We start from the raw sequence: 14,181 nt of genomic DNA, 5'->3' as shown, positions 1-14,181 counted from the left end.
TACGATATTGAATGCCATTGGAAGTAATTAAGGCATTATTTGGAGCTCCGAATTATTTTTTTCTTATGAACACTTCTAACGAGATAGGACTTAAGTGGAGGTGTCCTTGAATAGTTTAATTAGGTTTCTCTAAAAGGACTAGGCCCTTATCTAGCAAGCAGGAGATACATTAAAATGCAGAATGATTCGGTATAATAGTACAGTTGAAGCCACTGGAGAGAGCTGGTACATCTCACAAGTCACATAATGTGAAAGTAGTAGGACAAGACCATTATAAACTTTTGAACAATAATAGATACAGAGGCAGAGCTGCCTCAAACAGATTGTCAAACTGCAGCAGGAAGGCCGGGGAGGGTTGCGGGGCAGGAGGTAGGGGGGTAAGAGATCAACTAAAGGACTTGTATGCATGCATAGAAGCATAACCAGTGGACATAAGACATTGGGGGATAGGGGAGGCTAGGGGACTGTCTAGGGCGGGGGATAAAATGGACACATATGTAATACCCTTTGTAATACTTTAAGCAATAAAAAAAAAAAAAAAAACAAAAAAAAAAAAAAAAAATAAATAAAGTAGTATGACAAATGTATTTATCAGATTGAAAATATTTTTCAGCTGCAGGGTGGACTCTGTATTTTTTTTTTTTTTTTTTAACACTTGGCTTAGAAAAATAAGTATTTATTCTGGCCAGTAAAGACAGAGCAGGAGACAAATTTCCCATGTTATAGGAGGAAATGGGTATTATTCCGCTAATGTGGAATGGAAGGTTAAAGAACACCCCTGCACTGTACACACAGAGAGAGGGCACACTGTAGGAGAGGGGTGCAGCCCAGTGACTAGAAGGGAGAACCTGAGAGAAAGCTGAAAGTTGAGCTCACATTAGGAGGAAAGTGGAAGGCAGGAGCAGAGATTAGGTACCAGGAACAGGAAGCAGAAGCTGGAAGAGACAAACAGGAACCTTCAATGAATACACAGCATTTGGTGCGCCCTGGAGCGCTTTACTGCTTTACTGCAGCTGAGCTGTAACTCAGTTACAGACTCAGATCCACCAATAAGACCACGTTTCCTTTCTTTCTCAACTAACTCTGCTAATCGTGGCAAAATCAGCCTCACTCATATCTACCTGAGGCTGGCACATGCCCCAGCTCAGGAGAGAGGCTTTTATGAGCCTTCACCCACACAAGGAGTGTTTCATTAACAATTCTTTCATGCCTTACTACCTTCTACACTTGACCCACAATGGCTCTCTCTTGAATGGAGCCTTCACCCACCCCAGTGAAAAATCATCCTTCCTCTTTAATACCCAAATCATACAGGCATACCTTGTCTTATTGTGCTTCACAGATGATGTGTGTTTTTTTTAAAAATAAAGGCAAAATCTTCCATCAGCAAAAAATTACAGCTCACTCTATTGTGGTGGTCTGGAACCAAACCTACAATATCTCCGAGGTATGTCTACAGATGGCTGCTCAAATATCTGACTAACCACAAACTTCTAACTAACCAGACCTACCAAATTCCCATTACTCCTATTCATTTTTCACATAAACCCTTCTTAATATTATTTAAGGTTTATTTGGCAGCTGCCCAACGGCCCTTCTAGTTTCATAAAGACAAGAGGATGGCAACATGGTATAACGCCAAGTCAAAGTAGCTGTGGCTGTGCCTCCCCTTTATTTCCTCTGTCCTGGGCTCTCGGCCACTTTTCTGTAATTGCCCCCATGTCTATTCAGACAACAGGAAGTGTAGTCAATGCCCAAAAATCTCCACCATTACGGTAGGTCTGGCATACATCCTGCCCATGCCTTCATGGCATGCTCGGACTTGGCACAGTCTCGTTTAAAACACTGCCAATATTAGAATGTTAGACTTTTTAAAATCTTTACAATATATTTTTTTCCAGCGTGAAAGATGTTTTTCCATCTCCCCTCCCTCACCCTTTTTCTCAAGTAGAAACTAACTCACCAGGATGCCAGGTGCCTTATCAAAGTTCTCAGTCAGTAAATTAAAACTCAGAACTACTGACTCACAAACCCACAAAGCTTTTTTTAATTTTTCCTGGACTGTTAAATTTCCATAACTAAAGGAAACTCTTTGGGAGAAGAGAGCAGATGTTAACCCAAATGGAAATAATCTTACTACAGCATTTTGAACAAAATACAGTCTTATGTAGATAATAACTTCAGGATATTTGGGAATGAATGAGGTAATATATACATAATCGATGTTCATAAACACTGTCATGTCTTTCCCACCTGAGGGATCTTACTAATCAGCATCTACTTAAAGCAATGTCTCCAACAAATTTGCATGACTTCATCTACATGCTTTTAGTCTCCTATCTTAAGTACATTTCTTAGTCTAATGAAGGCTCCAGTGGCGGGGGGGGGGGGGGGGGGGGGCGGCGTGTATATGGGTGTCTGTGGTTGGGGGAGGCAACAGCTAACTATTAGCTTTTAGACGTAGTGAAATCAGGAGGAAATTTTGTATGGATGTCAGACATCTATTCCCCAGAACACCACAAAATGCCAGTCATTCCCTCCTTCCAATTTGTGCAAAATACCACGTAATTAAATTAAACTTCTTTGCCACACAGTAAATGATTGGGCCAGTTCTGTACAGCCATAACCATTCCCCTAGCTTTCCGTGAAACATTTTGAAAGCATTTTGGGGATATTCACATCTTAAACAGAGTGCTCTACATGTAGAGGAAAGGTTAGTGCTTTGAGAAAGCAGTAATGATGCAGATAATGAGAAGAGAGTTTGGATGCCTTCCTAGTATAATTCTGATCACTCTATAAAAGAGCCCAAGACCTCCTACCCTGTCTGTAGAGGAAGGGTCAGCTGGCAGGCACGGGGAGGGGCGTGCCATAGTGCACACCCTCTCATGCAGTCTGCCATGTTTTCTCTCCACATTCATCAGCAGGCGCAGCCAAGGAAGCCTGGCACTGGGTGTCCTGGACACAGTGGGGCCAGCTAAAACTCCTTGCACTTCCTCCCTTACCCTTCCCTCTGGGAATACGTAGGGGATAACTTCTTTCAACGGGAGAACATACAGCTTAAGAGACCTCTGGGTCTCTTGAGTCAAAAGGTTCTGATCCTTCTCACAGGGCCCACTGAGCTCTGCACCCAGAATAACACATTCTTGAGAAGGAATCTGCAACGTCAACTTTATTAGCACTGAGTTTCATCAACTAAGCTATTGAGCCAGTGTTCAAATTATACACAATCCTTACTTTTAAAGACCAGTATTTTTTTTTAATTAAGCTAAAATTTGAAATGAATTGAGCCTCGACTTAGATGTCCTATTTTCCATAAACAACCAGACACTAAGAAAGAGTTTTTCCAGGTTTTGTGAGACCCAAAAATCTATTCTGAGTGAACAAGTTTATTCTTAGCTGTATGAAATTTCCCCAAATGGAGAAGCACCTTCTGTTTCATGGTCTATAACCATGAGACCGGTTATGCCAGCAGGTCTTCCTGTAAATACCCAAGTGTCTATAGACTTGCCTGCAGAATGTAAAGGGTACCTTTGAGGAAGAGAAAACAAACTGCTCTTAAACAAAAGTGGAGATGCGGTTGGGCCCCACCCCAGGCTCTGTACACCATAACCGTTTGAGCTTTGATCCATGGGCAAACATGGGCAGCGGGCCAGTTTACTCCAGGCTTTAGACAATGTTCAGAACCTGCGGTCTATGGCTGGTGAAAGCAGGCCTGTCTGCATTCTACTGCTGAGTGACCAGGGCCAAAGAAGCAGGCCTGCGTCTGGGGAAGCTGCACAGGGAGCTTGACCTCCATCTCCTCCTCATGGTATGCCAGGAAGACCTAAGTGAGATGTCTGTGGCTCATTGCTCATCAGCTCAGACCCTGGAGTTTGAATCAGGAAAGATCTTAAAGAACCAACTAAGGCAGTGGTTCTCAACCTGTGGGTCGCGATCCCTTTGGGGGTTGAACGACCCTTTCACAGGGGTTGCCTAAGACCATTGGAAGACACATATATAATTACATATTGTTTTTGTGACTAATCACTATGCTTTAATTATGTTCAATTTGTAACAATGAAAATACATCCTGCATATCAGATATTTACATTATGATTCATAACAGTAGCAAAATTACAGTTATGAAGTAGCAACGAAAATAATTTTATGGTTGGGGGTCACCACAACATGAGGAACTGTATTGTTTTTAATATATTTTATTGATTTCTTAAAGAGAGGAAGGGAGAGGGATAGAGAGTTAGAAACATCAATCAGCTGCCTCCTGCACACCCCCTACTGGGGATGTGCCCGCAACCAAGGTACATGCCCTTGACCGGAATTGAACCTGGGACCCTTGAGCCCACAGGCTGACGCTCTATCCGCTGAGCCAAAGCGGTCAGGGCGTGAGGAACTGTGTTAAAGGGTCATGGCATTGGGAAGGTTGAGAACCACTGGACTAAGGGCTAGGAAGGCTGAGCTAGCAGTTGAGGGAAGGACTTAGGACTCGATTGAGAATTCAAAAATATTCAAGAACAGATTTCAGCTCTTAGATCAGCCATAGAATTTCCCTAGGCCCTCAGTCACACAGAACCCATGGACAAGTCAGATTTGCTAGCCGTTCTTAATCCAGAACTATAACCCAAGGACTCACATCTGGGCAGGGCTGCTGTTGAAGAGGAAATTAACCCTGTGGCATTTGCTACTTTGTTGGGCTCCAAATACTGGAAAAAGAAAAGTGCTGGCGATAGCATGAGCAGATCTTTAAGGCCAGGACAGAAGAGGGCCATGTCAAATACATGTGTAGATTCGATCACGACTCATATAACTCCGTTCTTTCTCCCTATACTCACTTTCTCTTGCTACTTTCTTTACCTTCTGCTCCTTTTCTTTTTTTTTTTTTTTTTGTTTTTTTGTTTTTTTGTTTTCCAAAATACCTTCATTCACCAAAGCAGGTAGCTGACTTATGGGCCATAGATTTCTGACCCCTAGTGTCTGACATTCAGATGAAATTCCCCTCTCTCTCTGCTCCTTTTCAATAAACCTTACTCTCCTCATGAATTTCTGCTTCCTTTCTTTTTCCTGCTTCCTTTTAAACGTTCATGTTTATCTTCTTTACCCATCCTCCCTCTTTTTAACCCACCCTTTAAATACTGGACTCTCCCCTTTCCTCACCTGTGTCCTCTTCTCTTGATCCTTTTTGTGCACTAACTTTCATTAAAGGACCAATCATCCCACAGGTGAGAGATACAAGCATGGCAGATGTGCTCATGAGGATGGGGCAGCTTCCACTACCTGAAAATTAATTCTGCCTGCTGAGTTTCTCTCAAACCTTAACTTAAGAGAGCACCAGAGGAGGAAGACACTAAAGAAATGTAGGTATGTTTGCTTATGAATCCCAATGAGTCAATTAGCACAACATTGGCAAAGCACTCAACGAAAACAAGTCAGTTTTAATAATAATCAGCCTACAATAGGTGTTGGATATTTTTAAACCTTTGTTTATTTTTTATGAGAATATATATTTGTTCGTAGAAAGGGAAAAGATGGTTTTTTTTAAATTGGTGAGTAAAAAGAGATCATAGGTTGAAAAGCCAAGTAAAATTTTCTTTTGTACATTACTTTACATATAAGAGTATATCAAAACATAAGTGTTACTTGAATGTCCATTTTTTACAGCAAATGGGCTGGCCAACCCCCTCTGGAATGTACACATTCTTTCTTTAAATATGCTGACCACTAATCATGTGATGGTAAAGTTCCCCAGACCAGGGAGCCACTCTTTTGAAGTTGACATTGCACATTCCTGTCCAATGGACTGATTTTAGTTTAACGGATTTCTCATATTTTCCATTTTGTGAGCTTTTACCCATTCACAGATGAATAAACTTGGACTTTAAAAAAAAGTTTATTTTCTTTTAATTCAGGTTTTCTTAAAACTTTCATGAGTTTTCCAGATTTCAAACTGAGTGCTCCTAGCGAGCCTCCCCTCTCCTGACCCAAACATCTGAGCAGAAGTAACAAGACTTCCAGGAAAAGTGACTGGCCTTAAGTGTATCCTTATTTGGTATTTTTATCCCCTGGAAAGTAAAAACAGGTTATAATGAACATAATGATAGAGGTGCAATGGACTCCACTAGTGAAACAATGTCTAAAGGCTCACAGAGAAATTGCCATCATACCTTCACTGCTTTGGGAGGAGAACTTTCAGAAAGGCTGGAGGCTCTGGCATCTGGACTTAGTGGCTTGGGACGGACAGATTGCTGGACCTCACTCTTAACCTGGGAGTTACCTGCTTGAGTTACAAAAGGAAGAGATTTTTTAGTACCTCATGGGAAGTCAGAGAAGAGGTTCCTCCCCAAAGCAAAGAAAGGGCCTTCACTAAAACAGGTCCTTTCAACACCAGGAAAAACACTGCTTTTCTACTATGGAATATTCTAATGCTAAAAGCGATGTTCTTAGGGTCTCTCACAAATCAGGTTCTCAGCCAGGAGGCTTTCTCACCCTTTGTCATCCAAAACACCCTATATAAGGGACTTTCTGCCCTGTAGCTTTTGTCATTTTTAAAATATACATATATAGTTAATATATATATTTTTCTATATATATATTTACACATAAATAAATAAATATATATTTTAGAGAGAGAGAGAGGAGGAGAGAGAGAAACATCAACGTGAGAGCAAGACTTTTATCAGCTGCCCCTGCATACTCTCTACCGGATATCAAGCCCACAATGCTGGCATGTGCCCTGACCCAGAATTGAACTGGCGGCCTTTCAGTGCAGGGGATGATGCTCAAATAACTTAGTGGCTTGGGATGGACAGGGTGCTGGAGCTCAGGGCACTTTTGTCATTTTTAAAGGCTGTTTATAGACTTTGATGACTTTTTGGTAGTTACCATTCCTGCTAACTCCTTCTGGGGTGCTTGAGAGTAGAAATTTCAAAACACGTATGAGAGAGAGAGATTTGACACTATCTTTTTGATCAGTCTTATAGCAGATATCCATGGCTAAAGATTATGGAAAAAGGCTCCATGAAACTTTTTTTCATAATCACTGATGTGTCACCTGCATAAGTTAACTTCCTGCCAATACATTCATAATGTGAAAAACTAAGAAGAGGCACAGAAAAGCCACTTATACAGCTACTAAGGAAACATAAATAATTCCTTATAATATAGAGTTAAGTCAACAAAGTACTATGTTTTGCAAACCTAGTCAAAACTTAGAAAAAAGTTTTTAAAAATATTTTAAATTAATTTTTAGAGAGAGGGAAAGGAAGAGGGAATGAGAGGAACATTTATGTGTGAGCTAAATATGGATCAACTGCTTCCTATATGCCCCCGACCAGGGATCAAGCTAGCAACCTGGGCATGCACCCTGACCGAGAATCGAACTGCAACCTTTACGGTGCACGGGCCAACACCCAACCAATTGAGCCACAGTGGCCAGGGCCAGAAAGATTTCTATCCAAACAAAATGATTGCAAAAGGAATATTCTTGGATTCAAGCAGCAAAAGTTTCTCTCTAAAATTATAAGGTAGGGTTTACTAGAGATTTATTTAGCTCTACTTTAGTTGCTGAGTTTTTAAGTGTCTAATAAACCAATTAACCAGGGAGAAGGTAGAAATCCAAATATGTATATATATAAAACACTGCAGATCAGAATCAAAGTGGATATACTAAAGAGAAAACCAAAGTTTTTTATCTTTGGGCAAAGTGAAGCTCAAAATCACTCCAAAATAGGATGAAAAGGTGATGAAATTTAACAAAACAGGAAAATCTCTAGAATTGGTCTAGAGCCGTGGTCAGCAAACTGCGGCTTGTATCTACCTATATAGTTTAAGTTTAAACAATTTGGCTCTCAAAAGAAATTTCAATCGTTGTACTGTTGATATTTGGCTCTGTTGACTAATAAGTTTGCCGACCACTGGTCTAGAGGGTAGACTATGGTACACATTTAGATAAGTAGGGAAAGATATGTAATATGTTACTCAAATACTAATTCTTTATCCCTGTAAATGAATGAAATCTTTGGCTCAACTTTTATTTATTTATTTAATTTTTTTTAAAAAATATATTTTATTGATTTTTTACAGAGAGGAAGGGAGAGAGATAAAGAGTTAGAAACATCGATGAGAGAGAAACATCGATCAGCTGCCTCCTGCACATCTCCTACTGGGGATGTGCCCGCAACCCAGGTACATGCCCTTGACCAGAATCGAACCTGGGACCTTTCAGTCCGCAAGCCGGCGCTCTATCCACTGAGCCAAACCGGTTTCGGCTCAACTTTTATTAAAATGAAACTTCAGCCCAGCTAGCGTGGCTCAGTGGTTGAGCATCGACCTATGAACCAGGAGGTCTTTGCTCGATTCCAGTAGGGGCACATGCCCAGGTTTCAGCAGGCTCAATCAATCCCCAGAGCAGGGTGTGCAGGAGGCAGCTAGTCAGTGATTCTCTCTCAACAGTGATGTTTCTGTCTCTCTCTCTCCCTCTCCCTTCCTCTCTGAAACCAATAAAAATATGTTAAATATATATATATTTTAAATGAAACTTCAAAATTAATTTTTATAGCTTTAAACCTGAAAAGATTTAGTACAAAAAGTAGGTTAAGTTCAAATGAGAGAAGCATAAAAGTTTGCCTAGCTAGTGTGGCCCAGTGGTTGAGTGTCAACCTATGAATCAAGACATCACTGGTTCTATTCCCGGTCAGGGCACATGCCTGGGTTGCTGGCTCAATCCCCGGTATGGGGCTTGCAAGAGGCAGCAATCCATGTTTCTTTATCATTGATGTTTCTTTCTCTCTACCCTCTCCCTCTTCTCTCTAAAATCAATAAGGACATATTTTTTTAAAAAGTGTTCAGTTGGCCCCAAGTTAGTAATATATAGTTGAATTTAACTTCTCCCTAAGCCATGAAATGTGTGAAGGGTATTCAAGCACGACTCCTTAAAAGCAAGGGAAAGATCCGATCGGCTGAATTTAATGTTACTGTCTCAGCACTGACAGCAATGGGGATACCCTCCAGATCTAAGAATGAATGCTTACGGGAGTCAACTTCAGCAGGCGAGGAACGGACTGCCAAGCTATTCTCAGCTGCAGAAACCTACAAAAAAAAGAGGGGTGGGATTAGGAATCACATTAAAAATAAATGAGCAAGCTGCTGCTAGTGCCATAGAAACCTGCTGACTCCAGTCAGTCACTGGCTGCCTGGGGGAAATAACGGCCCCAGAACAGCTGAGCATTTACACAAGAGGCAGCACAGTGTCTTTTATGAGGATATTAACATGCCTCGCAATTACAGAGTAAGGCCAGAAGCAGACTGCACCCCACTGCCAAAACTCTGCATCATTTCTCTTTATAAAAGAACTTCTAAACCGTATCTTTCGATTCTTAAAAAATAAAAAGGGGTTGCGGGGAGGGAGTGGTGGCAAACAAACCCTCTATCACGGAGAGCAAAGCTCCTCACCATAAACCATAACTCACTCCAAGGCAAAATAAAGTCTTTACATATAGAAACTACTATTATTATTCTTTAATTTTCCTAATTTCTTATTTTCCAACCAAATACATCTGCTGAAACAAGCTTGTTAGCACAGAAGACTTTCTGATAGCTGTACAACAAATGTATCTAAAACTAACCTCTGGTATTACCTTCAAGGTGAGTTTCCCTTTTTAATCCCAGTCTTAAAATAGCAGTGTTTAACAAGATGACAGATCTTCTGTGTGGGTGCATATTTCCCCTCAGAAACCATCAAAGTTAAATAAAGAACTTTCTACTAGCGTTCTCTGTCCTTTCTCCTGGTCCCTAGCCTTTCTGGTGTCTTTGTCCACACTCAAAATAATGAGGGTCAGTAGGGACCGAATATGTGCTCTTTCTGTAATAGTTCTTTCACTCAGATGTCAGGGACTTTATGTGCGATACTGAGAGTTTATACCAGGCTGCCTAATGTACTGAATACATTTATGATGATAAAATATTGGACATTAAATTGTTGCCTGACTGCACCTGAATTTCAGCATGGTTGGTTCTTCCCCACTGCTCACTTTTCATTACAGGAATTCTGACATGGTATACAGTGAACCAGTATAATAACAGCCAATATTTACTGAGTGTTTACTGTGCTCACTGAAATGATCACCTTACATGCATTATTTCATTTAATGATATGAAATAAAATTTCTGAAAGTCATGCATGGCCATAAAAAGCTCTTCAATTCTTGCTAATTAGTAGGTATATCTATCCCAGGATGTTCTTCTTTTCTCCTCTAATTTGGTCACCTTGAACCTAAAAGGTAAAGCTAATGCCAATCATGACATCACTATACATGTCCAACCTAGCTGACTTCACTGCAGGAAATGCCAGGAGAGAGCACATGAGAATTTGCTCAAACATTTCATTAAAGGAAAGTACAAATCCATTCACAGGACAAGAAAGGGAAGGACAATACCTTTACAAAATATTCTATTTGAGGCAAGTTTGCCCTAGCACTTTTGGAACAAATCAAAGTTCAAATAGTTCTTAGGTATTGGTTAACAAAAAGTAGGCAAACAACCAAAGGGATAGCTGAGGCTCTGAAAAATGTTATGAATTTTAAGGCAGCCAAGCACTTATGAACCCACAGTGTGTGCTTGAAGACGATGCCCTATCTTTAACACCTTTCTTCCCCACCCACTCCCCAATTCGTGATTCAGTTGCACTGAAGCTCTTTTAAGTTATAATTAAAATGTTCTGATCCTCCAGTTTCAGAGTTCCAGCTCAGAGTTCCAGTTTCAAACCAGCATGAATCCAATCAAGAAGAAAACATGAAATTAGATATAGGGACAATCCATGTATTATTTTCCAGAGGATCATTTCTCAAACTATGCTCCTCAGGTACACTGGGGGATTTCAATGCTGGGAATATTTTTCCTCTAAGTGTCATTTTTATAAGCTATAAAAAAAATATTCCAAACATATTTACTTCGTTATTCTTAAGACATAATCTTCCACTTAAAAAATGAGAAACCCAGGCAGCCTTATGAGAGAACTCACTTGATACAGGACATGTGACTCATGTGACCGACGCCTGAGCCCACTGTTGAAAGGATGTATGTAATTTATTTGGTAATTTTATGATTATGAAACACATTACTGCCATGTATTTTGTCTTATTATTTCAACATATATTTGTAAAGTGATTTAATTTTTCTAAATTTTTTTTCCTGTTCTATTTATGATTCAACTTATGTAGCCATTAATCTGAGACCATTTTTCTATGTGACTACTTTGGTCCAACCAAGTGTGTAGTGTATTTCATGAGTTCCTGTCAGTGTTCTGTCAATACAGCAAACTTTAGAGGGCCCAGCCGATGTGGCTCAGTGGTTGAGTATCGACCTATGAACCAGGTCACGGTTCAATTTCTAGTCAGGGCACATGCGCAGGTTGTGGCCTCCATCCCCAGTGGGGGGGCGTGCAGGAAGCAGCCAATCAATGATTCTCTCTCATATTTGATGTTTCTATCTTTCTCCCTCTCCCTTCCTCTCTGAAATCAATAAAAATATATTTAAAAAATAATGTCTGTTAGAATGAAATAAGTTTGAGAACAATTTAAAGATATCTTCACCTTTTGGACGAATGGCTTCAAGGTGTCAATATGTATAACAGAAACAATGGTTTTTTTCCTAAGATTAATCAGTGTAATAGATTTGAAAGCTCTTTCTCCTTAGCTAACTTAACATTTCACTATCATATAGACCAGTGGTTCTCAACCTTCTGGCCCTTTAAATACAGTTCCTCATGTTGTGACCCAACCATAAAATTATTTTCATTGCTACTTCATAACTGTAATGTTGCTACTGTTATGAATCGTAATGTAAATATCTGATATGCAGGATGGTCTTAGGCGACCCCTGTGAAAGGGTCATTTGACCGCTAAAGGGGTTGCGACCCACAGGTTGAGAACTGCTGATACAGACCAAAAGATAAAAGAGATTGGGTAATGGATTGGAAAAGAAAATGATAAATTCACCTGACAGTCATATTGTTACTTCTCCAACTAAGCCATTCATTAACAATAAATGCATAAAATACAAATCTAATTTGCTTAAAATCTGACACTGGCTTTCCACCACTGCAGGGCTACATCCCAAACTCTTAAGGGTAGCATACAAAGCTCTTCAAGACCCACTCTGGCCCTCTCCCTCCACCTGTTTCTCATCATGGCCTGTATGTACCGCCCTGCTCAGCCAAGTCATCTTAGTTTAGATCTCCAATTTCCAACCTCTGTTATGTCTGGAATACTCTTCTCTTTCTTTACTCAAACTTCTCCTTATTCACTTTGCCTGTTTCCACACATTTTTCAGGACTTGGCTCAGACATGACCTTCCTGAGGAAGTTCGGGCAAATGTCCTTAGTCTCAGCTTCCACAGCTCTGAATAGCCCTCTCACAGCAGAGGTCAAACTGTTTTACGATGGCCAACCTGTCACTCATCTCCCTTCGACTGTTAGCTTCCTTGCAGATAAAGACCACATAGAATGGTATGTTCATATTTAGTTTTTCAGCTTAGCATTTCCTATGCTTAGCATAATGCCTACCTTTCAAAATATTGAGTGAAAGAATGAAATTTTATTGCATAAAATTAGTTAATAATATACAAATACTTTGAAAGATAATATTTCTAATCAAAACAGATTTTCAAAAATCACTTTAGCTCTATGCCCTCTGAGCATTTGCTGAGCAAAAGAATTTTCCAGTGAAGGTTCATTATTTGGTCAGCTATAAGTTGCAGAGCTCCCCAACCAAAATTATGTGACCTGCAAAAACAACAATCTGTCTTGGCAGCTGTTACCAAATTCCCAGACACTCTACAGCCCAGAGTTAGAGTGGTTTCTAATTTTAAGCATCTAATTTAGAGCACATGCTTCTTTGGCAACTGGACATCAGACTTTTGAACCCACCTTTTCTCCATCTTGATGGGAGATGCAGACCTCGGGACCCGGGGGCACATTCTCCTTTTGTTCCAACTTATGAATTTTGATTTCACTGCCATTGGCTCTCAATTCATTCTAGAAAATAAAAATAGTCTGTGAATTTTTTTTTTTAATTCTCAAAATAATAAAATGAATTCTCACTATTCTCTTCACAGCACATCTATTAAGTAAACTTGGAATGTGAAAATAAATTTCTTTTAAGAGGCCTCAGGTCAAATCAACCCCCTAATGCTCACAAGCAAAACCCATTGGCTTGTGAAATGACAAAAGCAGCTTTGTGGACACATCCCTCAGAGTTAAATATCTGTACACTAGTCTAAAACCGGATGCTCATTAGAATATATACACACATCAACACAGACACACACAGACCACCCCCAGCATACAATGTTCTTGTGATTCACTCTTCTAGCAGCAGAGCTTGTGGGAATGCAAAGCTTGTGAGTTTTATCAGAAAAGACCATTCTGGAGCAGGGAAAGGAGATGCCAAGTGCCAATAATTAAGAAAATATACTGACCATATATATAAATATGCCCGGCCTGGAAAGAGAGACAGGGATGATGTATACATATGAAAACAACTTATATTTCATGATAACTATAAAACAACCTTTTTTTTTAGTGAGACTTTCAAAAAACATGTTTTTTTATATAAAATTCATACATTGTACTAAAGACATACCTTATTTGACTACTCATAACAGAGCCTCAACATACCAAGCAGGCATTAATACTATCATAGGAGTAAGCATAATCAAATTTTTTTCCCTTGCAAAGAACATATTAAATTTTAAAATTTAATAGGAAATTAAATATTAAAATTAACTTTATATATTAGACCCAAGATTAATATAGAGGTAGATAATTATGGACATTTCCTGTCATTAGTCTGCTAGAAATATAGTACCTTTCTGTTCTCTGTGATTCTGTAGGCATGGGGAGAAAACATAATTATGGCCACAGGGCCAATGAAGGGAGTGTGAGTGTGACTGACTTAATCAGGTGTGGAATCCCAAGTTAAGGCACACATTTTGGGGGTGCATCTATAGGGAGGAGCTGGCAGCCAGCGCTGCAGAAGACAGTAGTACAACAGTCCAACCACTCATTCCTGACCCCATCTCAGAGCCCAAAATCACTGCCATAGGGTGTGTGCCTTGTTACAACCATCCTCTGTAGGGGGCCTGAGAAATTCTTTGGGGATGAGATAAAATGTACTTTTTACAAGAATTCCT

At 39.9% G+C, this 14,181-nt stretch overlaps 1 protein-coding gene across 4 annotated transcripts in view; it reads right to left on the bottom strand.

Annotated features, from left to right (window-relative positions):
- Window positions 1-14,181, bottom strand: part of LIMA1 (LIM domain and actin binding 1) — a 99,278-nt gene that overhangs the window by 5,831 nt on the left and 79,266 nt on the right. For 3 of the 4 annotated variants that reach the window (XM_036298636.1, XM_036298632.1, XM_036298634.1), the window contains 3 exons: window positions 12,917-13,024; window positions 9,024-9,081; window positions 6,159-6,271 (listed from right to left, as the gene is read on the bottom strand). In XM_036298636.1, the coding sequence (XP_036154529.1) occupies window positions 6,159-6,271; window positions 9,024-9,081; window positions 12,917-13,024 (279 nt within the window). The remainder of the gene's footprint in view (window positions 1-6,158; window positions 6,272-9,023; window positions 9,082-12,916; window positions 13,025-14,181) is intronic. The other variant, XM_036298635.1, reaches the window with a different exon arrangement.

Source organism: Myotis myotis, unplaced genomic scaffold, assembly GCF_014108235.1.
Source record: "Myotis myotis isolate mMyoMyo1 unplaced genomic scaffold, mMyoMyo1.p scaffold_m19_p_3, whole genome shotgun sequence".
In the NCBI taxonomy this organism is placed as follows: Eukaryota; Metazoa; Chordata; class Mammalia; order Chiroptera; family Vespertilionidae; genus Myotis; species Myotis myotis.
This window is presented reverse-complemented; position numbering and strand designations above follow the sequence as displayed.